This window comes from Cephus cinctus, unplaced genomic scaffold (assembly GCF_000341935.2).
Source record: "Cephus cinctus unplaced genomic scaffold, Ccin1 Ccin1_scaffold0171, whole genome shotgun sequence".
Lineage (NCBI taxonomy): Eukaryota > Metazoa > Arthropoda > Insecta > Hymenoptera > Cephidae > Cephus > Cephus cinctus.
In genome coordinates, this window is record NW_014332895.1 from 42,366 (window position 1) to 66,580 (window position 24,215).

The 24,215-nt window shown below is 36.7% G+C and overlaps 3 protein-coding genes across 19 annotated transcripts in view; 1 reads left to right on the forward strand and 2 right to left on the reverse strand.

Moving 5' to 3' along the window:
- The window catches only part of LOC107264479 (blood vessel epicardial substance), a 26,073-nt gene extending 11,251 nt beyond the window's left edge, over positions 1-14,822 (reverse strand). For 9 of the 10 annotated variants that reach the window (XM_025081735.1, XM_015732776.2, XM_015732772.2 and 6 more), the window contains exons 1-3: positions 14,689-14,822; positions 9,971-10,947; positions 4,881-5,266 (exon numbers count right to left, since the gene is read on the reverse strand). In XM_025081735.1, coding sequence (XP_024937503.1) covers positions 4,881-5,266; positions 9,971-10,253 — 669 coding nt within the window. In that variant the 5' untranslated portion in view covers positions 10,254-10,947; positions 14,689-14,822. The remainder of the gene's footprint in view (positions 1-4,880; positions 5,267-9,970; positions 10,948-14,688) is intronic. The other variant, XM_015732774.2, reaches the window with a different exon arrangement.
- A 637-nt stretch (positions 14,823-15,459) lies between these two features.
- LOC107264478 (zinc finger CCHC domain-containing protein 9) lies at positions 15,460-17,569 on the forward strand. 3 transcript variants are annotated; one of them, XM_015732771.2, is made up of 3 exons: positions 15,460-15,598; positions 15,893-16,890; positions 17,003-17,569. In XM_015732771.2, the coding sequence occupies exons 2-3, from the start codon at positions 15,909-15,911 to the stop codon at positions 17,518-17,520; spliced, it is 1,500 nt and encodes a 499-aa protein (XP_015588257.1). In that variant the 5' UTR covers positions 15,460-15,598; positions 15,893-15,908; the 3' UTR covers positions 17,521-17,569. The 3 variants fall into 3 exon arrangements, with proteins under 3 accessions (XP_015588257.1, XP_015588256.1, XP_024937502.1); XM_015732770.2 differs by having other exon boundaries at positions 15,587-15,792; XM_025081734.1 differs by lacking the exon at positions 15,460-15,598 and adding an exon at positions 15,601-15,792 and having other exon boundaries at positions 15,872-16,890.
- Positions 17,570-17,644: 75 nt separating this feature from the next.
- On the reverse strand, positions 17,645-24,181 carry LOC107264475 (protein lin-54 homolog). Of its 6 annotated transcripts, none has more exons than XM_015732766.2 (13): positions 23,894-24,181; positions 23,640-23,766; positions 22,262-22,672; positions 21,811-22,131; positions 21,144-21,383; positions 20,847-21,068; positions 20,308-20,424; positions 20,091-20,228; positions 19,750-19,986; positions 19,463-19,668; positions 18,889-19,132; positions 18,525-18,724; positions 17,645-18,430 (listed from the first exon to the last, which is right to left on the reverse strand). In XM_015732766.2, exons 3-13 carry the CDS (start codon positions 22,643-22,645, stop codon positions 18,247-18,249), a joined length of 2,493 nt encoding a protein of 830 aa, XP_015588252.1. In that variant the 5' UTR covers positions 22,646-22,672; positions 23,640-23,766; positions 23,894-24,181; the 3' UTR covers positions 17,645-18,246. The 6 variants fall into 6 exon arrangements, with proteins under 6 accessions (XP_015588252.1, XP_015588249.1, XP_015588248.1 ...); XM_015732763.2 differs by adding an exon at positions 22,835-22,912 and having other exon boundaries at positions 23,640-24,181; XM_015732762.2 differs by having other exon boundaries at positions 23,640-24,181.
- Positions 24,182-24,215: the final 34 nt, after the last annotated feature.

Genomic DNA, 24,215 nt, shown 5'->3' on the forward strand with positions numbered 1-24,215 from the left:
GAATGGATGCGTATAACGGCGTAGCTGTGATTCTCCTTGTGATAAGGAGTATTTAGTTTTTTAATTTTCTTTCGAACCGGATGAAAAAAATGTCATGTCCTTACATGTGCCGAATTCGTCTTGAAATCCTCTAACAGACAGGCGTAAAAAAATTATATGTTCAGTTGCAAAAAATTCAAGGTAACCTTGAAAAAACATTTAAAAAAAGAGTTGACCAGTAAATTTTCACTAACACGTTAAAGCTCTCTTGAAACCATGCAAAAGCTGATAAAAACATTCTCGATCGGACTGCTAATAACAAAGTAATTTCTACTGATCACGATTCGTGGTTCACCCTGTATAACCAGTATTTCAAAGTCTACTAGGACATTATCACAAGAAGTTACAACGTATGGAATATAAATATAACATAAAATGGTGTTACATGTCTAACGGTTCTTCGGCCTTATAAGTCTAGGATTTAATTGGCACTATCAACCCCTTCGCGGACGTATCTTTTGAAGTGCCAAAAAAATTATTTCAGTTTTTAGTACTTGAAATAATTTTAATTTAAAAAAAGGAATCGTACACATACGTGTCAGTGTCCCTGAAAAGGTTAAGCGACCTACGTCAATGGTACCATACCACGGTAATAAAGTCAGAGAAGGCATTATAACCTCTGTCACTATACTGATACGGTATATCTAGCATGACGTTGTAGAGAATCTCCTCTTCGTGATTTTGGAGAATTTTTCAGCTCACGCAACGAGAACGCAACACCTTCAATTGTCGCGGACACGAAATTCAAATCACAGTATTTTAAGTGTCGTTAAATTCAAAGTGACGTACCGCAATCTTAACGATCCGTGCTTTTCCTGGCACGTGATGGCGTTTCTTTAAATCCTTCGCGAACGACAGGATTTTTGATAGTAGATCTTGACACATTGAATAACTTCGATGTGTAATAAGTTTGATTCTGCGACGAACAGAACGTAACCTTCCAATAAGAAAGCTTCAAGAGTGCTTTGAGAATTCCTTCCACAGGAATGTGATGAATGCGATGAATGGATGCCACTTAGATGGTTCAACCGGCAGGAAAATATTTTTCAACAAGTATAAGAAAGTTTTAGGTTGGTACATAAGAGAATCTTCAGCGTTAAAGCATACATCAGCGACGCCAGCTGAGACCCACGTTAAGCAGCTTAAACAACTTTTGGCTACAACAGCCAGAACATGAACCGTTGTGCTTTTATACAGGACGTAGTAATCTGTCTTATGTATCCGTGAATGTCTGTAAGAACAACTAAAATTCAATTGACGTGTAGGATACGTAGAAAAATAATCTATTAGAACGGCACTGAACAAAAATTAAAGTCACGCGACATCGCAACAACGCAATTCGATCTATGTTGAGCAAACCATAAGACACAAGTAAATCATGCGGTTGGCGAGAAGCGCATGAACGATTTATGAACTATAAAAGTGAACGTATAACATCGCCACGCAATGTTTATTAACTTGTAAACCGGACATGTTGGATAGGTCACAGCTGTAGGCGTACCAGCTGCTAGGTACGTCAAATGAATTCAAGATGAAAAACCTCCATTATTTGGATTGTGACTTTCTTATGCAGTATCGTCAACCTTACTGGGCTGCTTTATTAACGTCCGAAGCACGTCATGCGCGCCACAGCCGGTTTAACGATGAAAGGGCGATTAACCTCTTTTTTCTCCATACCTTGACGTATATTAATATCGTTTAATTAACGCTTTTCAATTTCAGATTTATTTTATCACCCGTAAACGTACGATCCATAAAAGAAATATTGTGCGCAGGATTCACTGCTATGACTGCCGAAATATTAACGTTAACCTGCGCGCGCATCGTCGCCTCTTTAATCGTTTTAAGCCCTTCACACACAAAATAACGTAACGACGTAAAACGTAAGTTACTTTATGGAGAAAAAAAAATGGAAAATACGTCGTCAACAATCGAATTAACCCTCTATTACCGTCCAGCGCGACACATACGGTGGTTTATGAATATTTCATAACGCCCTTTCCCGAGTACTAAATTCGAATCGCGTATAAAACATAACCTAAAAGCTTTAGCCGTATTTAAAATTTATCCAATTAATACCGCAGTACCGAGAATCGCCGTTAACTATCGGTGGGAAACTTGAAAGTGTTTATCGTCTCATCAACATTTTAACGTTCAATGGATGAAACGGCATCACGCGTAATGGCTTTTTAATGGTGTAAACAATATAAACGAACATCAATTTCGTACCTAGATCACGAATGCGACTCTTTTACAGTACGTATGGATACGATGGTGTTTGATAATACGTTTGTAGACGTACAAAGTGCAACTACACAGCTCCGCGAGTTACTGCATAATGTCGTTATGCATTCGCATGCAAAGCCGCAGTTTATCCATACGACGAGAAACGAATTCCAAGCGAATAAACTGGGCGACTTTCATCGAAATTCGCCTTAAAGCTATTTTATTCGCATATTTCTATACCCGCTGGTATTGTCTTCGAGCTTGCTACACATTTTTCGAACGTGATTTGCGTCATGAAAGATTGAGCCGCAATAAGAACACGCAACTTGCCTTAAGTTGGAACAGAATGGAGTTTTAATTAATTTAAATTAGTTAGAAGAAAAACAACTCAGGTATGCACACATACGTAGTCGTCTGCACCGACAAATGCAAGCGCGGTGTGATTTCAATCAAATCATTCTCTTCTTTTTCGTAACATCAATGTAGACGTAACAGCTGTCATGTGAAAACCAATAATGGCGATCGGCCGCCAGACGACTTTTAACATCAACCACGAGACCCCTTTCGTATAACTTTAAGCTACCCGACCACCTGGATTTTAATATGCAAATGCGTCTTTGCATATTAACACACTGCGGCTACACGTTATATTTGCCTTGCATCGATACCGGTCTGTCCGAGCAGGCAAGTATGCAATTCGCGAAATGGAAGTCAGAATATGAATAAATAAAAAAAAAAAAAAACGAGAAAGACAAAAAAGACAAAAACAAGTTTCAGTATCAGAACCTGAATGGCGGATAGATTTCGTAACCGAGCAGCAAAGAAAAAGAAAACAAGTACTCAATGGATAAGTAACAGTCATGTACATTCTCTTAGTGAATTTGACATCAGATGACAGCATGGACGTGGATGCATTTCTGATACAGCGATACAAAGTTAAGGTAATTGATAAGGGGATGGAAGAACTATGTTGTGGTAGATCAACGATAGTCAAAACTTTCACCAGCAACCCGATGCGAATTGACATTTCGGCTAATGGAAGTAAATGGTATCCGCTAATTTGACTAGAAGAGCATATAATCACGTTATAGGTACAGTCTGCGTTGCCATGGCAACGAGTTGAGCCAAGAGTCAAACGTTATAATCACTCTGCGTTCTGGCGAAAAAAAAATATAAATAAATAAAACCGCGTCACTACGCACGCCAAGGTGCATATGAAATAAATCAAATTAAACGAATCAACACGTAACAAAGCGGGGGAGCGCGCTTTTTCGCGATAGCATAACAAGTTGCGTGTCGCTGTTCTACGAGTGCGTGTTTCTAAAGTATTCAAATAAAGGAGGGGGGAGGATGAATCGGATGACGCACCGTGCACCCGGTCTAATCGCGCATCTAGACACTGAATCATCAATAGCATATAACAGTAGAACGAAATTATACATGACGCACGTTACAATGTAATTAGGCCTAAAGTTCCGTGCACGTGTCAATAGATAATAATATTGACGATTTTACTTACAGTTATAAAAAAATTAATGAAATAAAATCATTGTGGTCACGAGAATTTCTAGCGCCGTTTCATCCCACTGGTCTTACTTCATTCTTAGCCGCCATATTCTTTGCGTTCGCCAGAAATACTCTTCGGATGAAAATTGTTTTCGTAGCGTGCCCGTGCCCAAGGCCGGAAATTAAAGTTACAGACTGACTGATTGGCAGGGAGACTTCGTGAAGGGTGGCCCCAACAAGTATCCGCTTAGTGGTGTAAGCTTAGTATTACCAGTACTACTACCTACTACCATTCATACTATCGTTGGACGTTCAGTGTGGTCCTGGAAGCTCGTGATTACAATTTCCAGTTTTCGTTTGAGTCTGGACCGACTTCCGGTCTTGACAAAACCCTTTTAGACGCAAGTCGATAAAGCTTTAGTGTCTCGATAAAGTTCTTGACGATATCCACAGAGCATCTTAAGGATCCATATCTCGATAGTACTGAAGGATGTAAAAATCTCCTCTCACGAAGTACAGAACGTAAGGCGTATCCGTAAACTATCCGATGAGATGGTGCAGATAACTCCTTTTCATTGAACTGATAAGAGCCTCTTTGAATTTAACTGAACTCATCAAACTCTTCGTGATAAGCATACAGATATCGGTCTTCGATTAGATAATACAAGCAGAGGCTACCTTATACAGTACAAGTAACTAGACGCCGCCAAATCCATATACGTATAATGATAATCAATCCTCCACCATGTGTCGATCTTGCAAAATCGTCTCTTTTAAATTTCACTCCAATCGTTATTTCCAGCAGAGCGAATCTCGATACGCGATACTCGAGACATTCGATAATTCGAGAGTCACTCGTGCGATCGAGTATCGTTTCAATTGGAGTGGAACGAGTATGCGTATAACAGCAGCTGCGTATATGCATATGCATATACGTATAGTCCATTATATAATAGAGTACACATTAATATACAGCCTCTTGTAAGTAACGGGCAAGAAACAGCGACGGAAATAATTTTCCTTCGAGTCAGGAGAGCCTTCGAAAAATTGTTATGAATTTTTGTTTAATAGTAATAATAAGAAGAAGAAGGAAAAAAGTAAAAACTCACATCCTCGACTTCTCGGGAAAATTTCACTGGTCTCAGTCTGTACAGCAAGGTGCAGACGTGAATGAAGTTGATGGCCACGAACAGAGCGTTCCAGAGTGCAGCATCCAGCCAGCAAGCGATGGCCCATCCCCATAAAGCTAGGAAGGCACAGCCAACTAAGAGGGTACACCGCAAGTAGAGAACACCGTGGATACCACTCGGTGCCAGATGTGACAATAGGAAGAACGCGTTGGCCAATTGGAAGTAGATGTGATTGATGTAGACGCCGTGGTAGGGCTGACAGGATAGAGCTCCGTTCAGAAATGTTGGAGGCACCATTGGCGGATGAGGATACGTTGTGGCACCACCGCCATCGTTCTGCCTGACTACTGACAGACCGGCATCACCTGGAGAACGAAATATGAAAAATGTATTAATTCTTAGGTCTCGTTTGTTATAAAACATGAAATATTTGTGTGAGTGATTACAAAGCAATACTTTGTTGTTCATTTGATTTATGGATATTGACTGCAACGACGTACGAGCAATGCAAACTAAAGCTCAATTGCAATTGCCGATTAGTGAGTGGATTGCCAAAGAGCGGTTTTTGTTTCAGAGACAAGAAGAAGCGATGCGAACAAACTATTGAATTATGAAATTCATCTTGTTTGTGAGATTTCGAGAAAATTTATTTTGACCGGTCTGCGCAATGCTATCCAAAGGATAATAATTGACGTTGTGGCTTTTCAATGCAGTTGACACTGTATATATCGCATAGATTTGGCCTATGACCAAGTTGATGCCGCATCACGTGCAGACTCGTGGGTTAAGAGTGTGAACGTATTGGAAAGCGAAGTTTCAAATTCAATACCGTAAAGCCTATGATATTCATGGCGCTTACGTACGCGGGGAGTTGTTTGCGACTGGGATTCTGTTTGTTAGTAAAATAATCGGATGAACAAGTCAAAGTGGAGCAACGTATTGAAATTCGAAGCCCTGCGCGAGCAGCTTTATAGTAATGCAGTAAACAATGCGAATAAAACGGCAAATACTGATATATTAATTTATCGATTTAGGCTCTCCCGTGCATACATTGTCTCTTAAAAAGACAATGATTCTACTCCGGTATCTCCACGCGCAGCTATGTGAACTTGGCACCCGACTTTGGAAAATCAAATTTTTTTTTTATAGACTTATAGATTTAGGTATGTAGTTGTTTGTAGTACCAAGTTTTTCGTTTGTAGTAGATCCAAAAAAAAGTTATAGTTTCATAAAAAAAGCCCATCCACCGACTTTGAAAAAAATAAAATCTAATCACTGATTCCTGCAGAGAATCATTTGTAGTTCTTCTATTTCGTTTATAGTAGCTTTGTTTCGTTTGTAGTAACTACAAACAAAAGAATGTCATTACAAACAACTACAAACGAAAAAAAGCTACTACAAACGACATAGACGTTACTACAAACAACTACAAACGAAACAAAGCTACTACAAACGAAATAGAAGTTACTACAAACAACTACAAACGAAACAAAGCTACTACAAACGAAATAGAAGTTACTACAAACAACTACAAACGAAACAAAGCTACTACAAACGAAATAGAAGTTACTACAAACAACTACAAACGAAACAAAGCTACTACAAACGAAATAGAAGTTACTACAAACAACTACAAACGAAACAAAGCTACTACAAACGAAATAGAAGTTACTACAAACAACTACAAACGAAACAAAGCTACTACAAACGAAATAGAAGTTACTACAAACAACTACAAACGAAACAAAGCTACTACAAACGAAATAGAAGTTACTACAAACAACTACAAACGAAACAAAGCTACTACAAACGAAATAGAAGTTACTACAAACAACTACAAACGAAACAAAGCTACTACAAACGAAATAGAAGTTACTACAAACAACTACAAACGAAACAAAGCTACTACAAACGAAATAGAAGTTACTACAAACAACTACAAACGAAACAAAGCTACTACAAACGAAATAGAAGTTACTACAAACAACTACAAACGAAACAAAGCTACTACAAACGAAATAGAAGTTACTACAAACAACTACAAACGAAACAAAGCTACTACAAACGAAATAGAAGTTACTACAAACAACTACAAACGAAACAAAGCTACTACAAACGAAATAGAAGTTACTACAAACAACTACAAACGAAACAAAGCTACTACAAACGAAATAGAAGTTACTACAAACAACTACAAACGAAACAAAGCTACTACAAACGAAATAGAAGTTACTACAAACAACTACAAACGAAACAAAGCTACTACAAACGAAATAGAAGTTACTACAAACAACTACAAACGAAACAAAGCTACTACAAACGAAATAGAAGTTACTACAAACAACTACAAACGAAACAAAGCTACTACAAACGAAATAGAAGTTACTACAAACAACTACAAACGAAACAAAGCTACTACAAACGAAATAGAAGTTACTACAAACAACTACAAACGAAACAAAGCTACTACAAACGAAATAGAAGTTACTACAAACAACTACAAACGAAACAAAGCTACTACAAACGAAATAGAAGTTACTACAAACAACTACAAACGAAACAAAGCTACTACAAACGAAATAGAAGTTACTACAAACAACTACAAACGAAACAAAGCTACTACAAACGAAATAGAAGTTACTACAAACAACTACAAACGAAACAAAGCTACTACAAACGAAATAGAAGTTACTACAAACAACTACAAACGAAACAAAGCTACTACAAACGAAATAGAAGTTACTACAAACAACTACAAACGAAACAAAGCTACTACAAACGAAATAGAAGTTACTACAAACAACTACAAACGAAACAAAGCTACTACAAACGAAATAGAAGTTACTACAAACAACTACAAACGAAACAAAGCTACTACAAACGAAATAGAAGTTACTACAAACAACTACAAACGAAACAAAGCTACTACAAACGAAATAGAAGTTACTACAAACAACTACAAACGAAACAAAGCTACTACAAACGAAATAGAAGTTACTACAAACAACTACAAACGAAACAAAGCTACTACAAACGAAATAGAAGTTACTACAAACAACTACAAACGAAACAAAGCTACTACAAACGAAATAGAAGTTACTACAAACAACTACAAACGAAACAAAGCTACTACAAACGAAATAGAAGTTACTACAAACAACTACAAACGAAACAAAGCTACTACAAACGAAATAGAAGTTACTACAAACAACTACAAACGAAACAAAGCTACTACAAACGAAATAGAAGTTACTACAAACAACTACAAACGAAACAAAGCTACTACAAACGAAATAGAAGTTACTACAAACAACTACAAACGAAACAAAGCTACTACAAACGAAATAGAAGTTACTACAAACAACTACAAACGAAACAAAGCTACTACAAACGAAATAGAAGTTACTACAAACAACTACAAACGAAACAAAGCTACTACAAACGAAATAGAAGTTACTACAAACAACTACAAACGAAACAAAGCTACTACAAACGAAATAGAAGTTACTACAAACAACTACAAACGAAACAAAGCTACTACAAACGAAATAGAAGTTACTACAAACAACTACAAACGAAACAAAGCTACTACAAACGAAATAGAAGTTACTACAAACAACTACAAACGAAACAAAGCTACTACAAACGAAATAGAAGTTACTACAAACAACTACAAACGAAACAAAGCTACTACAAACGAAATAGAAGTTACTACAAACAACTACAAACGAAACAAAGCTACTACAAACGAAATAGAAGTTACTACAAACAACTACAAACGAAACAAAGCTACTACAAACGAAATAGAAGTTACTACAAACAACTACAAACGAAACAAAGCTACTACAAACGAAATAGAAGTTACTACAAACAACTACAAACGAAACAAAGCTACTACAAACGAAATAGAAGTTACTACAAACAACTACAAACGAAACAAAGCTACTACAAACGAAATAGAAGTTACTACAAACAACTACAAACGAAACAAAGCTACTACAAACGAAATAGAAGTTACTACAAACAACTACAAACGAAACAAAGCTACTACAAACGAAATAGAAGTTACTACAAACAACTACAAACGAAACAAAGCTACTACAAACGAAATAGAAGTTACTACAAACAACTACAAACGAAACAAAGCTACTACAAACGAAATAGAAGTTACTACAAACAACTACAAACGAAACAAAGCTACTACAAACGAAATAGAAGTTACTACAAACAACTACAAACGAAACAAAGCTACTACAAACGAAATAGAAGTTACTACAAACAACTACAAACGAAACAAAGCTACTACAAACGAAATAGAAGTTACTACAAACAACTACAAACGAAACAAAGCTACTACAAACGAAATAGAAGTTACTACAAACAACTACAAACGAAACAAAGCTACTACAAACGAAATAGAAGTTACTACAAACAACTACAAACGAAACAAAGCTACTACAAACGAAATAGAAGTTACTACAAACAACTACAAACGAAACAAAGCTACTACAAACGAAATAGAAGTTACTACAAACAACTACAAACGAAACAAAGCTACTACAAACGAAATAGAAGTTACTACAAACAACTACAAACGAAACAAAGCTACTACAAACGAAATAGAAGTTACTACAAACAACTACAAACGAAACAAAGCTACTACAAACGAAATAGAAGTTACTACAAACAACTACAAACGAAACAAAGCTACTACAAACGAAATAGAAGTTACTACAAACCTACGCGAGTTTGATTTAAACAAATAATTTTTGGTCTTCTATATCTTTCCAAAATAAAATAAATATCGTACATAAATCCCCTCCAAAAAGTTTTCGAGTTTCACTATACAGTCTATAAGTATATTACTGTAGAAAACATTCGTGTGAAGTTAGCAGATCAACTTCCAGCAGATCATAAATAAATGGGAGTTCTTTTCGCATGCAACTGAGTTCAATTGTCCTGGTATATTCTAGTAATAATTCTCTCGATTTTACCCAAAAAAAAAAAACCAAAATTGAAAAAATGATCTGCTAACTTCACACGCATGTAGAAAACGAATTCAAACTAACCATCTCCAGTCGCCGTGGTCACATTGCTACAGTCATCATCGGGCCTGCCCGATGACGCTACCGACGAGGAGGACGAGGAGGCGGACAAGGGTGGCGACACGACGCCGGACGTGCCGCTATTCTTTGCAATAGGGGCAACGTTCTTCGCCGTCGCGACGCCGCCCTCGGTCAGATTGGCGTCACTCTGACCGACGTGGCACCAGCATAAAAGTACAATAAACGAGAGTCCAATTCCCCAGGTCCAGCCGTCTCGGCTTCCTATTGGGTCGACGCCGATCCACATCCCCGCATCACCACATCGGCGGAAACCACCGCAGCTTCCAACTCCGTATCACCCAGCCTGAATCAGTCTGTATCACACGTGCACTTAGAGGACCGGCAAGCCTGTACTATATATTCATCATCATAGTCGGCCTCAATTCCTCCTGAACAGCCAAACCCAGGTGAATCCCAATCACCGTTAAAACCACCAATCACTGGGTTATCAGCACCAGATCATCAGTACCGTCGACATCTAGTATACTGTCAGTAATACTATTGCTTCTCGTTAACCACCAATGACTAATAGCAACCTTGGAAACGTCTTTTACGGCTACAACAGGGCTGGTGCGCTTCCGATCACCCCCCGTCCACTTCCGGCGACCTGGTTCCACTTATATCCGGCCGATCACGTGGCACGATCACTATTCATACACCGTAAGAACGAGACAGATTCCAGCTGGAGCACGAGGATGAGCCTCGGGAAAGTTGAGCGCCGCGACGACATTCCATGGGGTCAAACTGTCACTCTTCGATTCAGCTTCAGAACGACTTGTCCTCTAACCCCCTCTTCTTGCAGAAGGATCTCATGGTAATTATTTTACTGTTATTCCTACTTCTTTACACTGACTGATGTTCACTTCCGGTTTCTTATGTCCCTTCCTTTTCCGGTTTCTTATGTCCCTTACTCTTCCGATTAACATGAACGGATCTTCTGCCTGAAACAAAAAATTTATCATTTTATTATGAACGTTATCATCCTCCAGCACTTCCATTTAAAAATAATTGCAAACCATCATTCGACACAACATTAAAATCCCATTTACACCTTGCGACCAGAGAAAAATCACACGCTAGCGCATCGGAGAATTTGTCCGTGACGTCACTGCCGGTTCTCCCTGTCTCAATCTAACAGCGCACACCTACGCCGAATCTTTAATTACTCCGCGTGAAAGTGAGTTCGCTAATTAATGCGCTTCGTTAAAACATGAAGAAGTGAATGCGAAAAATAGGAAGAAAGAAATTACAAAGACCACCAGTGGCTACAGAATAAACTACAAACGATTTCCTTATCACCATAGACAATGCGAGTGATACAAAGAGTGACAAACGAGTCAATAAAATTCGAGCCAAGCTCCGTTAACTCCCTCGCACTTCTCGACTATCGATTCTCTTGTGAATTTTAATGTCCGTGACAATAGCATTAATCCTCCTGACACGTATCCATATACGATGCCCAGGAAAATCTACAACTTTTTTTGGCTTACTCCAGTAATAAGTACGCATTAAGTGCCGCGCACCTGACTTCTGAAGGTACACACTCGTCGATATTGAGTTATTCTGGGTAGAACAGTAAAGAATAAAAAAATTAAACCGATCCCAGAATAAAACAGCCATGGCCACTAATGAAGGGGAAAGTGTCGACGAAGTAAAAAAAAAAGTGATTCAGATTCTTTTGAAAATTTTCAGGACCTGATCACTATTTTTGTTGCCTTTACTTTTCTTCCCTGCTTCATTTTTTTAAATTGTTTCCCCCTCACGAGAAAGCCTCCGACGTTAGCAAATTGTTCGGACACGACGCTTCGTCATCTCCGTCAAAACAACGATGTAGGAGAATATTTAAAATAACCCCAGAGTCCGAGTTGCGTGCTAATACGTGAAATGTGTTTCTGAGTTAATTTTCAGATCGATTCTAGACCACCTGTGTTTGGGCGATACGCTCAAAGTGAAACGTATTGGCTCGGAAAGGACATCGTGATTAGGGTTTCAAACGCTCCAAAAGCTTTCCTTGGGATTGTGCTGGCTGCCTCGACACTCTATATTAAGCTGAAATGGCGCAGTCGGATTTTGTTATTGTTCAAAGTGAACAAAGCATTCCAATGTCCATTACTAATCATGCGAGAGCAGAAAGGGATAAGGCCTCTGGATCTTGGAGTCTCTTAAAAATTTCATGCGCACGAGTGAGACCTACTGATGGCGAGTCACGTGAGCAAGAAAAGGACAGGCATACATACAGCCATTCAAAAAAAAACTCACGGGTAATACGATTGACTAAGCTTTTGATTAAAAGTAATTTTTTGATGATTCGACATACCAAAATCATTTGTTTTCCAAGTATCTGCAAACAATATCGCTACCATCGTCAAATGGTATACAGATTTCGCATTTATCCTATAAAGTTTACAATAACGTTGCAAGCATTAAAACTAATTTGTTTAGCTGCAAATTATGCGTTTACATCGTAATCTTTTCGTTTCTTTTGCGTTGCTAACGGCAAAAAACGGATATTCGTATGTACCTTTTGAACAGTTAAAAATTGTGTGTGTATATATATATTTACACACACATAAACACACACAAACACATGATACACGTAACACTCAACAGTACGTCCTCGTTAAATATAACACTTCTATAAAGAATGTCAAATTAACGAAACTAACGAGATGCTGGTAAAATCTGTCAAGAACGTAAATACGTAAGTCAGGTAACGAAAAATGCTTATAACGATTTGCGATGTAAGTGAATTAACATTTTCACAATTATTTTACATTAAATTTTCTTATCAATTTTCAAACGCCTCTATGCAACACGTACGACCTTTATGACATGAAATTACGAATTTTCGATCTAACCTAAAAAAGACGGAGACATGTCGGTCCGTACGAACAGGCGTGCTCGCCTCATACGTGAGATTCTCATTAAGATACAAATTTATCTAGATCGGAACACGTAAAGTTCACGCGTATACTTGTCGAGACACGCCAGTCAAGAATTTAAACGTATCTGAACAAGTGTCGATGCATGTAATTCTAGCTTCACCTCTTTCGCCCTAAATATTCCGTCCGAAAAAGTTTCGTTCATTCAATAATATAAAAAAAAAAAATGATCGAACGTCAAATATCGAATGTTTTCGATATATCGATACTTGTGTTCCTGACTCTTTTCTAATTTCATACGATACGATTACACTGACCTTCAAGCAATAGACCATCATTTCGCTTATCTTGTTCTCACGTCAATTTCACCATCGCTTTCATCTCTGAATATTCCAACTACACAGCCTACAATAGGGTAATGTTAAGAGTGCGAGAGAGGTCCGGCATTTTTTTTTAATTTTGCGTCTCATCGCCGCTATGTCTTTACTTGCAAAAGAATATTTAAAAGAGAATCCGTAACGGCATCAAGAATATATACCAAAAGTATAAATAATCTCCTAATGATACAACTAAGACAAAAAGTTCTATTAAAAGGAAATAATTTAATATTAATTTAACACAAGGATATGAAGTATCCAATATACGTATCTAGGATAACGTTTAATTATTATCGCAACGCAAATGTTAATTAAACGCACCTGTTAATGAGCTATTAATTACCAAAGATGTCCAAGCAGGGCATACTGAAATTAAAGGCAATCAAACGATGAATACATCAGAACTCGGACGATCTTACACTTGTGCATACAAGGTGTATATACGGCTCTGACACTGATACGTAGTTTAACAAGAACGTCGATTGATGTCAATAAAAATAGATACGCGTGAGTGTTTATAATATCGTTATTTTTAAAAAATATATCAAGAGCTATTAAAAAATGAGAAAGATTATATTAGCCTTGTGCAATATTGCAGTTTACCTGATCGAACGTTTTTATGAGTGATAGCGTGGCAAAGCTAACCCAACCTGACTCTTAGTAAAACGACGTTATAAAAAGTCAAATTAACCCTAAAACAAGATGGAGGCATTGTACAAATTTAAATTTTCTAGGAAAGTTTGTCAAGCTCGAGGCAAATACTTACTCTGAAAAAATTTTAAAAGAGCCATTGGATATACATGCGTGAACCGTTATTCCTTGCCCAACAAAAACTAAAGTGTGGACACAAGAGGCAAATGGAGAAGCGATCAGATCAAAGAAAAAATTAGTTAAATTTTCGTCGTAAAAAAAATTGATTCCAGATGTAAACGTTAAACTAAGCGTTCCTTTCCATACGCTAATTGACCGATAACAATCTAATATTCATCGAGTGTGACATAGTAAAACCGTCCTGGAGAAGCTCGAGAATTTTAGGTATATTACGTGAAGCACGACTTGAAATTTATCAGGAAAATTCATGTCGGTTCGACCAATAGTAATTGACCATGCCAAGAGCGGATAATAGTAGAGAGATCTTAATAATTCGCTTTAGAAAGATAAAAAGTATAATGGTTAAGAGAAGAATAATTAAAAAAAAAGAGACGGAATAATATAAGGTAGAAGAATAGAAAGAAAAAAAGAGGTTCGTGAGATGCTGCGCATTCGGACCGGTCCGCGGATACGTATCGTTCCGTACCCTTTTATAACAAGAGAAGAATTCCACGGTTTCTTAATGTTACTGAAAGGACGTAGGAAGAAAGCCAGGTATAAGATATATCCCATAAAGTTAGAAGTATCGTATGATAATCGATAAATAACCTACCTACGTTCTAGAGAATCCTGAAAATTTAACGGTGAATGCACTAGACCACCACGACATCAGAAACAACCACCATACCAGCAGCACCACTATGGGAATTGTCACTTCGTAGCCGACAGCACTCACGATTTATACGGTAAAAAGGTTAACGATGCAGTAAAAGTTTAGTTCATTGATTTTAGAGCACTTTTAACAATTAGACTCAATTCTAGACGAAGGTTCGCGATGGCAAGAAAACGTATAATTCAGACAAATTGAGACACACTGCTCCATCCCTCGCGGCGAGATTCAGAGCACTGAGGACCAAGCGTCAAAATACAGCCAATCGCGAGACGATCCATCCCCTCTTCTAACCGGCTGGAACAGTGCGCATGCGCCATTCTCCAATGTTCTATACTCCTACCTCGAGCTTGAACAGACATGAGCACTTAGAAATTGAACATAATTTGTTTTGAAAGCAGTAAAATTTGAATCTGTTTATTTGCTGTTTGCATATGATTAGTATAGTTGATATTTATTTTATATATTTAATATTTATTAGATATTGTGCTCAGTTTGTTTACTACGTTTACACGGCAATCTTATTCCGATTTAGTTAGTACTGATCTAATGGAATTGACAAATCACAGACATTTCTCTTCAAAAACTTAAGCAAATCAATTCCCTTAAATCAGTAATCCCTAAACCGAAATAAGACCGTCGCGTAAACGTAGTTCAGCCCTGTCACACTCATTGAACGCGAATTCTAATGACGAATGACACAATATGAATTCTTGTCGACACGTTGTACCATTGGTTGACAGTCGCGTTTAGTGGGTGGACTGGGATACCATCGGACCATTAATGCAAGTGAATATGCTATTGGCTGTTGACCAGTTCGTAGTTTTTATGTACCACGTGTCGCAGTATCGAGGTACGAATAGTGTACTTTGATTAGAAGAACACATATAAATGTTGTATTAGATCATCAATTAGTATTATTTAATTCAATACTTAATTTGAGCTTAACCTTTATGCAGAAACGTACTTTAAAGTTAATGTGTCGATATTTATGGGTGATGCACATGCCTTAACCTTAAAATATTTTACTACATATTTGTAAGAAAGGTATAGTTTGAATGATAGACTGCAATAAAGATAATTTACTTTTTCCATTAAATAATTTTGTATTAAAAAGAGATTTAAGCTTTCTTTAATTTGTATACAGCTTCTACGTTCACGCTATGACAAGATTTGCAAGAGCAAAAGGATCTAAGTCATCTAATGAACGGCAACCTAATGAACCTACACCATGGCATGTTATGAAAGTAGGCTTAAATGAAGATCACAATACAAGAATATGTGAAAAGCCAAAATCAGCATCTGAATTGCTAAAGGCAAAAGATGAACTAGTTTACTACGATACGATAGGAAATGTGAATCATGGATGGTCTGAATTTGACAATACACAAGTAAGAAAGAAAAATGATGAAAATGATAAAGTTCAGAATAATAAGTCAGAATCCACAAAAAAGAAATTAAAAAAGGCACATAAGTCAGATAAAAATGATCATGTTAATGATAGTAGTGTGAATCAGCTGAAAAATAAAAACAATGTAAAGGATATATCTAATGTAAATCATGAAACAAATAAGGAGATAACACAGCATGCAATGTCTACAAATTCACATGTGGAAATAAAGAATGAAAAAACTTTGTCCAAGAATATGCAAGCTGAACATGTAAAGAATGGTGAGATCACAGCACCTTTAAGTAAACGACAAAAAAGAAATAGAAAAATGGCAAGGAAAAATTCAACTAATGAAACCATTGCAAGCGATGAAAAAACAACAGCTGGAAATACAAAGTTTAACATAGAAGGAAACAATTGGAGCACTGATGTTAAATTTGGTAAAAAGCACAAGTTGGGAGAGGAAACAAATAAAAACAATTATCTAAAAAAACAAGATAATAGCAAAGAGAATGAAACGAAGAAGAAAACCATTTTAGATTCAAATCCATATAAAAATACTCAACAAGGGAACAAGAGAAAAGCGCCTAAAGTGCGTGATGACAACACACACAAAAGAAGAAAGCCAGACATTGGTAGAACGACAATAACAGTTAATGGCAAAGATATTGACATAGTAAAATATGATGGATTTCCAATAATGAAAGAAGACGCCGAAAGACTCAAAAACCTCAAAGAAGAGATGGTGAACAAAGGCAAGTAATCGAGAGATTATTGGAAATCATGACACTATCTATTATACATAAAATATTCATTGGCTTTTGTCCCATGTAACATTAATAGTACAATGATCCCATTTTCTTTTAGGAATACCTTATTCAGAAATCAATAGAGCCCTCAAATTAGAACGACGTAGATGTGAAAAGGTACTGGCACGCCGAAAGAAAAATGTCTGTTTCCACTGTCGTACATCCGGACATAATCTCTCTGAGTGTCCAGATTTAGACAAACAGGAATCCGCCATCGGCATTTGCTTCAAATGCGGTTCCACGGAACATACGCATTACGAGTGCAGAGTTAACAAAACTCAAGAATTCCGTTATGCCACCTGCTTTATATGCAGGGAAGAAGGCCACATTGCTAAGCAATGTCCGGATAATCCTAAAGGTTTATACCCTGACGGTGGTGCCTGTAAAATATGCGGTGACGTAACGCATCTCAGAAAGGACTGTCCAGATTTGGTGAAGGAAAAAGAGGAGAACACTATTACCGTGGACACCATAACGAGTGAAGATATCGAATCCTTGGACAAGAATGCATCAAACACAGCAAAGGCTTCAAAAACTAAGAACAACACAGCAAAGACTAAAATAATAAACTTTTAACATCTGCCTTGTACATAATTTTTCTGTACTATAAAAAGCCATTTCTTTTTGCTTATTATATACAGTATTATTACTCGAGCAAGCCTATGTACAAGATAATCATTGTAATACAATATAGGATATGTTTAGTGCGAACGGTGTTTATATTTATTTATATTTATAGCTGTAAAGTATATTCCATCTCCTGTCTTCCTTTCACCCATAGACAATGACCACTGTGTAAAGAAGGTTTTATCAATAAGATAGCATGTTGTTTAGAAACGGGTAAAAATGTTTGAAAAAAATTCCAAAAAGTACCGCAAACCTAGACTGAAAAAGATTAGCAATTATCTCCTGTCATATAAAAAAAATAACAAAATAATCTGTCACGGAGCTCGGATCAAATAAAAACTCTTAATCGTGTCCTGAGCAGAATCGAGTAATCGACTGGTATTTTACGTAAGTTATTCAAATGGATGGATAAGTTCACTTCGGCCATTTCTTTATACAACTGCTAGCATTTCTAACATTTTTTATGCATGATAATCTAATCGTCATATCTGTAATCATACAGCGCGCAACTGTGCTTTGCATACATTATCATTTCTTCTCGTTCTACCATACCTTTTTTTCTTCCCTAACTAAATACTATTCAAAATATATAATCAAACAACGCCATCGCCTTAGCAATTCCTCAATACATTTATAACAATTGGCAACTGCTTTGTTTATCAACACGTACGGCTGCTAAGTGGCTTCCGCTTTGTGTGCGGACTCAATAATTTCCTTTAAACATCTTCCGAATTCTTCGATTATCAGCCTCTGCGACGTATCATCGTCCAACATACTGCGTTCTGCCTCATCGGCCTGCGCCATCAAACACTGACACGTTATTTCGACGACTTTGTCAGTTAAAAAATTGAAGGGTTGCCTATTTAAAAAAAGCAGCAATCAGTGATTGATGTCACAGAGAATAAAAAAAGATAGTTCAATGAAAAATTTATAATGAATAACAATAACAGTACCTTGCACCAGTATTCGAAGTTGCTTGCGGTCTGAATGCCATTTCTGGCAATTGTTGTAATTTGTTCTTATTCAAAGCCAACTGCACCGTTCTACTGTCCGCAGATTCTGTTAAATCCTTCAATAATTTCTTCTCCAAATGCGGCTCCTCGACGTTACGACAACCTATGCACTTGCAATTCGCCGAACAGGGAATTTTCGCCTGTAAATAACGGAAAGCTTGATTCTTAAAATTGTTGGTTGTTTCATATATATATATATCAGTTTTTTGTTAACGCATATCGTTAAGACGCACGCATCCTGGCCCTCATGAGCATAGTATTTCTATGGTCCTTTGCGTTGTCGAGTTGTACTACAGTTGTTTACCTCGTAGCACTCGCAGTAATTCTTCAAACAACCGCTGCGCTTACAGTTGCAGCCTTTGTTGTGTCTACGTATATCGTCGCCAGTCTCACGTCCCTTGCCGATCTTTGGTCGAAAAGCATTGGGATTCCTTTCAAGGCATGACTTTATGGCGCGTTGTCGTTCCTCCTCGTTGCCAAGGTTGTTCGAGCAGTTATTGCAATTGCACATGTGGCAGAATTCGCCGTTGGCAAAGCAATCACAGTACCTATCAAGTCAACGTATTGTCAATAATCTTATGCAAAGTGTATTTAAATCTAATGGATAATCAAACGAGTCTAGTGCTTGAATTAAGTTACGAGTCACACTAAGAAATACTACGTCTGTATTACAACTTTTCAGATATGGAATAGATTGTCATATTTTCAATGGACCGTTAACAAGCGACTAATGATTCAGTGACTACTACGATTGTGCCATCACAATTTCTGTGCATGCATAAAACAAAATTATTCATATTAGAAATTGAATCCTAGGAGAAACAAGACCATTCTAAACAGCTTGAGAGACGTAGATATTTTTTGTTTATTTTACTTACAGTTTTAAGCATTGTGATTTTGTGCAGTTGCATGGTTTTCTTGGTCGAATACCGTTTGGTTCCACACTGGCATAAGAACGTTGTGAATTCTTAGTCTCGTTTAAAGAACTGACTGATAAGTGACTAAGAGAACCCTGAGACACTTGGGCATTAGTCAATAAACTTGGAGTGGATGGTTCAGTTTTCACTTTCACATCTTCGGTATGCTGAAACGTATAAAGCTTTATTTTAATTCTGTTATCCAGTTATGACAACCACTATCATGTTGTAACTGCAATTTTTCTCACCTGTTGCTGAATATATTGGGCTGGTACAACAACAATATTTCCAACATTTGAATTTGTTGAAAGGACAGCCTGACCAGACGCCAGTTGACTCAGTGCAGATGCAGGTATCGCAACTGCACTCTTCGACTGATTTCCAACAGTTGCAGATGCAGGTATTAATAGTCTCTGTCCGCTTGCAGTTAATGATTTTGGTGCAACAGTTCGCAATGTCTGATTCTGAGTATTTAACGGTACCACCTAAATTTGTATTAAAAAAAAGTTAATATCAGTTTTTATTCAACAAATTCGAAGATACAAGCTGATACGATTCACATTGCAGATGTGACAGATCTAGTTGTTACCTTAACAATTTGCTGCTGTCCACCAATCTTTTGCGCCATTCCAATTGTTTGCAAGGACGATTGCGCTTTAGGTTTTCCTACTGTAACTACATTGTTTGTTCCAGAGGATGCTGTGCTTACCAATCTGACATATTGTACCTGAAATAAATAAGATACAAAATAAAGTTTCTTGCAACAATTTGGTGGATACGATAGATATAACAAAGTATCATTTTACTTGTCGTCCAGGTACTTGAATTTGATGAACTTGATTGGATCCTGTTACGATGTTCTGATTGGCTGGTATTCTAATAACCTGTCCACTGCCAAGTACTGTCCCAGGTTTTAATGAACTCTGAAAATAATTGAAACTATAAAAAAGATAGCATAAGGGGCTGTTTAAAGGGATTTCCTTCTCCGTTCTAATATAACTTTTGCCAGACAATATTAAGGCGACTTCTCATTTTCGCTAACCAGCGAGGAAAAAAAAGGGTACTTTAAAAAATTCATTCTTGACTAATTCTTCAGGTTCCCTATTAATTGCTACCCTTATCAACTAGTGTTTAAATTTTACTCGCAAAGAAAGAATAACATTTAACTAATATTTCCTGGTACTGTACGACGACAGAAGCAACTAACTAAAAAATTCATAATTTACATATTACTCCACTGATAATTGTTTATATATAATTTTGGCAAATAGAGCCTCTTCCCAAGATTCTTAGAAAATTAATATTAATGCTACATGTACTTTATGTCCTGTGAGTATCAACCTACCTGTCTAATAATCACTTTCTGCTGACTCTGTTGACCCGTTGCTTTGTTGCCAGCAGTAAATGTTGCAGATTGCGAGTTTGTTATCAAGGATGGTTTTACTTGCGTTGTCATACTTGGAGCAGGAAGTATTTTTGTAGGCGACTTCACGACACTGTTTGGTACTATTGTCATTTTAGGTGTCTGTCCTGTCGATGAATGTAATAACTTGTTCACGATAATGCCCTATTAGAAAACAAGTCGTTAATTTGTATAATTAAATAAATGAATTCAGTTGTACGATGAAGGAGAATATCTTACCTGTTGTTTCTGAGGTGACGAAGGTAATATATGTTGTACTTTACTAGAAGACAGAAGACACATCTGCTGTGCTTGTGCTAATGTAATAGTTTTTGGTGGACTGGTAATACTTTGGCCAGAGGCACTGCTCGACAAAAATTTTATTGTCTGTGGTTGCTGATTGTCACCCTGTGATGTTGCTATTAAAACCTGCTGACCAGATTGTGCTTGAGTACCAGTTAGTATCATTTTCGTGTAGACCTACAAAAAGATAATTCGTAATTAAATATTTCTAATTTTCTGATATATCTATGGAATATTATACAATAAAACCTATTGTAGCAGTACTCAATGAAACTAAAAATGCGAATAATGTATGCTTTCTGTTCAAATAAATTTTAAAATGTGGCGCGCTACTCTTCGTAATAATTTCGTGCATTTTCGTAAACCTTCGTCTATGCTCGGCTTAGTTAAAATATGGTAGAGTGAAGTTTAATTTAGTTGAACCCAACTACAAGTCTTTAATATATAGTCTTCTAAAGGAGAATTTTTTTCTTTCTACTGTTACATTTCTACCATTCTTTTTGTTTGATAAAGGCTAGTTTGTTACAATGAGGATTTTGTTTTTGTATTGAAAGTAGAGAGATAATTCTATTTGAATTGAGAGTAGATTGTAATATACACTAACGTTTCTGTTTTGCTGACCAGACTGCGCAGGTCTTTTTATCGCTGATTGTACTGCTTTCATACTCTGAATATTACTTAAAGTAATATTCCCTGCTTGACTCGTAGCCATGACAGGCTTTGTAGATTGAGCTGATCGCAACTGCACTATATTTCCATCTGCAGACTTGGCAGTTATAAGAGTTTGTGCCAAAGATTGTAGTTGACCTGCTGAAGCTGTCGAAGGATGGGAAATTTTCAATATCTGACTTGTACCTTGGCCTCCTGCAGGAGATACGATCATGATAGACTGACTTTGCGATGGCTGACACGCGCTCGGCTTCACCTGGAGCAATTCATGAAATTCAATAACATAACTATAATGATATGTGTAGAGAAAATCCTAGACTTTCAAACATCAAATCTTTTAAGAATAAAATGATTTTATATATACTATTTGTTGATTGAACAATTACCTGTATTGTGGAAACAGGTACACGTTGCAATGTTGGTTTTGTTTGAAATATGATGTTTTGAGTATTCTGATTAGCTGCCGTGTATAGAATTTGTTCGGGCTGAACGTCTGAAACATCAGGCATTTCCACATCTGGTATAATAGTTTCATTATCAACATTTCGCTCAATCACTATGTGCTCTTCGTCAGTTGTCATAACTTCCTCTGCATTCATGCATTCCAATTCAGCTTGAATATTTGCAAACGTTTCAAAGTCATTCGATGAATATTGCTCTGCATTATTGGAGAGGCTCAAAGCACTCAAATCACTATCACCCAATGTGCGTGAGTCAAGTGCTAAAGGCTCGACAAGAGCTCTTGCACCGTGACCTTTATTAACAGACATCTTCAGGATACTGCTTCAGCAATTTTCCTTAAATATAAACAGATAACAAAAATTATACTGTGCAATCTATAAATATATACAATTAACTTTGTCAATTTTCAATTAATAATGCCATTAATTATGTAATATAATCATGCAGAAATTGTAATGATCTCTAACAAAAGACAAAATTGTATCAATAAACTGTACCGCACTGTCTCCATAATGACCTGTTAATCATGTACTGCGTACATTAAGCCAGTATTATTATAATAAAATACATGTCTCCTAAAGCATAAAAATATCATATTTATTAAAGAGGTTAGAAATTTGTAGTCAATATTTTTAATTAAAAAAAAACAGACGACAGCAAAGGAAAAGGACATGCTGTACAAACAGAGGCTAACAAAACTGCATCATAAAGAATAAAACACGTAGATATATACTAATCATCGAATAAACATTTAAAATTTCAAATATTTAAACACTTGCTAGGAAACCACCAAATCATACGAATTTATCGTAGTTATGCAGGAATAAAATGTAAGGATTCACGATATGAATAAATCACAAGCAGCGAATGCACAGATAAAAATTCCATTGTGAAAGTTCAAATATTAAAGAATTACCTAAATATATTCCATCCACTCACATTAGCGCCATTTATTGCATCGCCGCGCCATTTTCTCCCAAGCAAACTCACTACATATTTTATACAAGATGTAAGTTGCGAAAGGAATTTTCGCAAGAAATTACACTCCATATATTTGGTGAAAATTGAGCAACAATTTACAATAAGAATTTATGTAAGTATTGATGCAAAATGTCGTAAAATTAAACTTAACCTAGAACATTAACATTCATACTAAGTGCCTACAGTGTCGGATGGGGGCGTGCCTCAAAAGCATATATATTCAAATCAAGAATATTTATCGGTACAAAGATAAAAGAAAATAATTGACAAAGTATCTGTCGAAAGACTACTTAACAATTTATACCCATTCATCAACCGTACCTGTTTTCTCTGTAATATCTGGAAATTGTTCAAAATCACGCGCCCACCATTGCTGTCCCACAATGCATAGCGCGAGGTTGTGTATAAACAACACTAAAGGTTGAATCTTCTTAAAGTACCTTATCGCCTACAAGATCCACAAGAAATCACTAATTATTCAAAAAGTGTATACTTGTGGATGTCCACCAAAAAACCGCGCATTATTGCTTGTCAAATAACGCATGAAAACCACAATAAAGTATAAGGACACGTACGAATTTTCATTTCCACTGCGTGCGCCCTACGCGGTTAAACACGTCACGCATAAACAACGCCCTCTTCATCCAACCTGGTCCAATCAGATACGTGTACCAGAGTACCCATAATTTTGATTGAGCATAGAAACAACCTGGATCCACATAACTTGCAAGAAACCATAAATTATTCGTTTAACACAGTTACGTAAATGGTTACTGTAATTATATACAGCTAACTGCCTTATACAAAGATTATGTAGCTTATAAAAATTTAATTTTCCAACCTCCAATGTCCTAATTTTAGATCCAAGTTGTTAAAAACGCTGAACGTACCTACCGT

What these genes read in the sequence shown, in the direction of transcription:
- LOC107264478 (XM_015732771.2), top strand. Translation starts at nt 15,909, where the DNA reads ATGACAAGATTTGCAAGAGCAAAAGGATCTAAGTCATCTAATGAACGG. An exon ending in AGAAGAGATGGTGAACAAAG is followed by an intron (nt 16,891 to 17,002) that starts GCAAGTAATCGA and finishes ATTTTCTTTTAG; the next exon opens with GAATACCTTATTCAGAAATC.
- LOC107264475 (XM_015732766.2), bottom strand. Translation starts at nt 22,645, where the DNA reads ATGTCTGTTAATAAAGGTCACGGTGCAAGAGCTCTTGTCGAGCCTTTA. An exon ending in TACCTGTTTCCACAATACAG is followed by an intron (nt 22,132 to 22,261) that starts GTAATTGTTCAA and finishes GAATTGCTCCAG; the next exon opens with GTGAAGCCGAGCGCGTGTCA. An exon ending in AAATCACAATGCTTAAAACT is followed by an intron (nt 19,133 to 19,462) that starts GTAAGTAAAATA and finishes TTGACTTGATAG; the next exon opens with GTACTGTGATTGCTTTGCCA.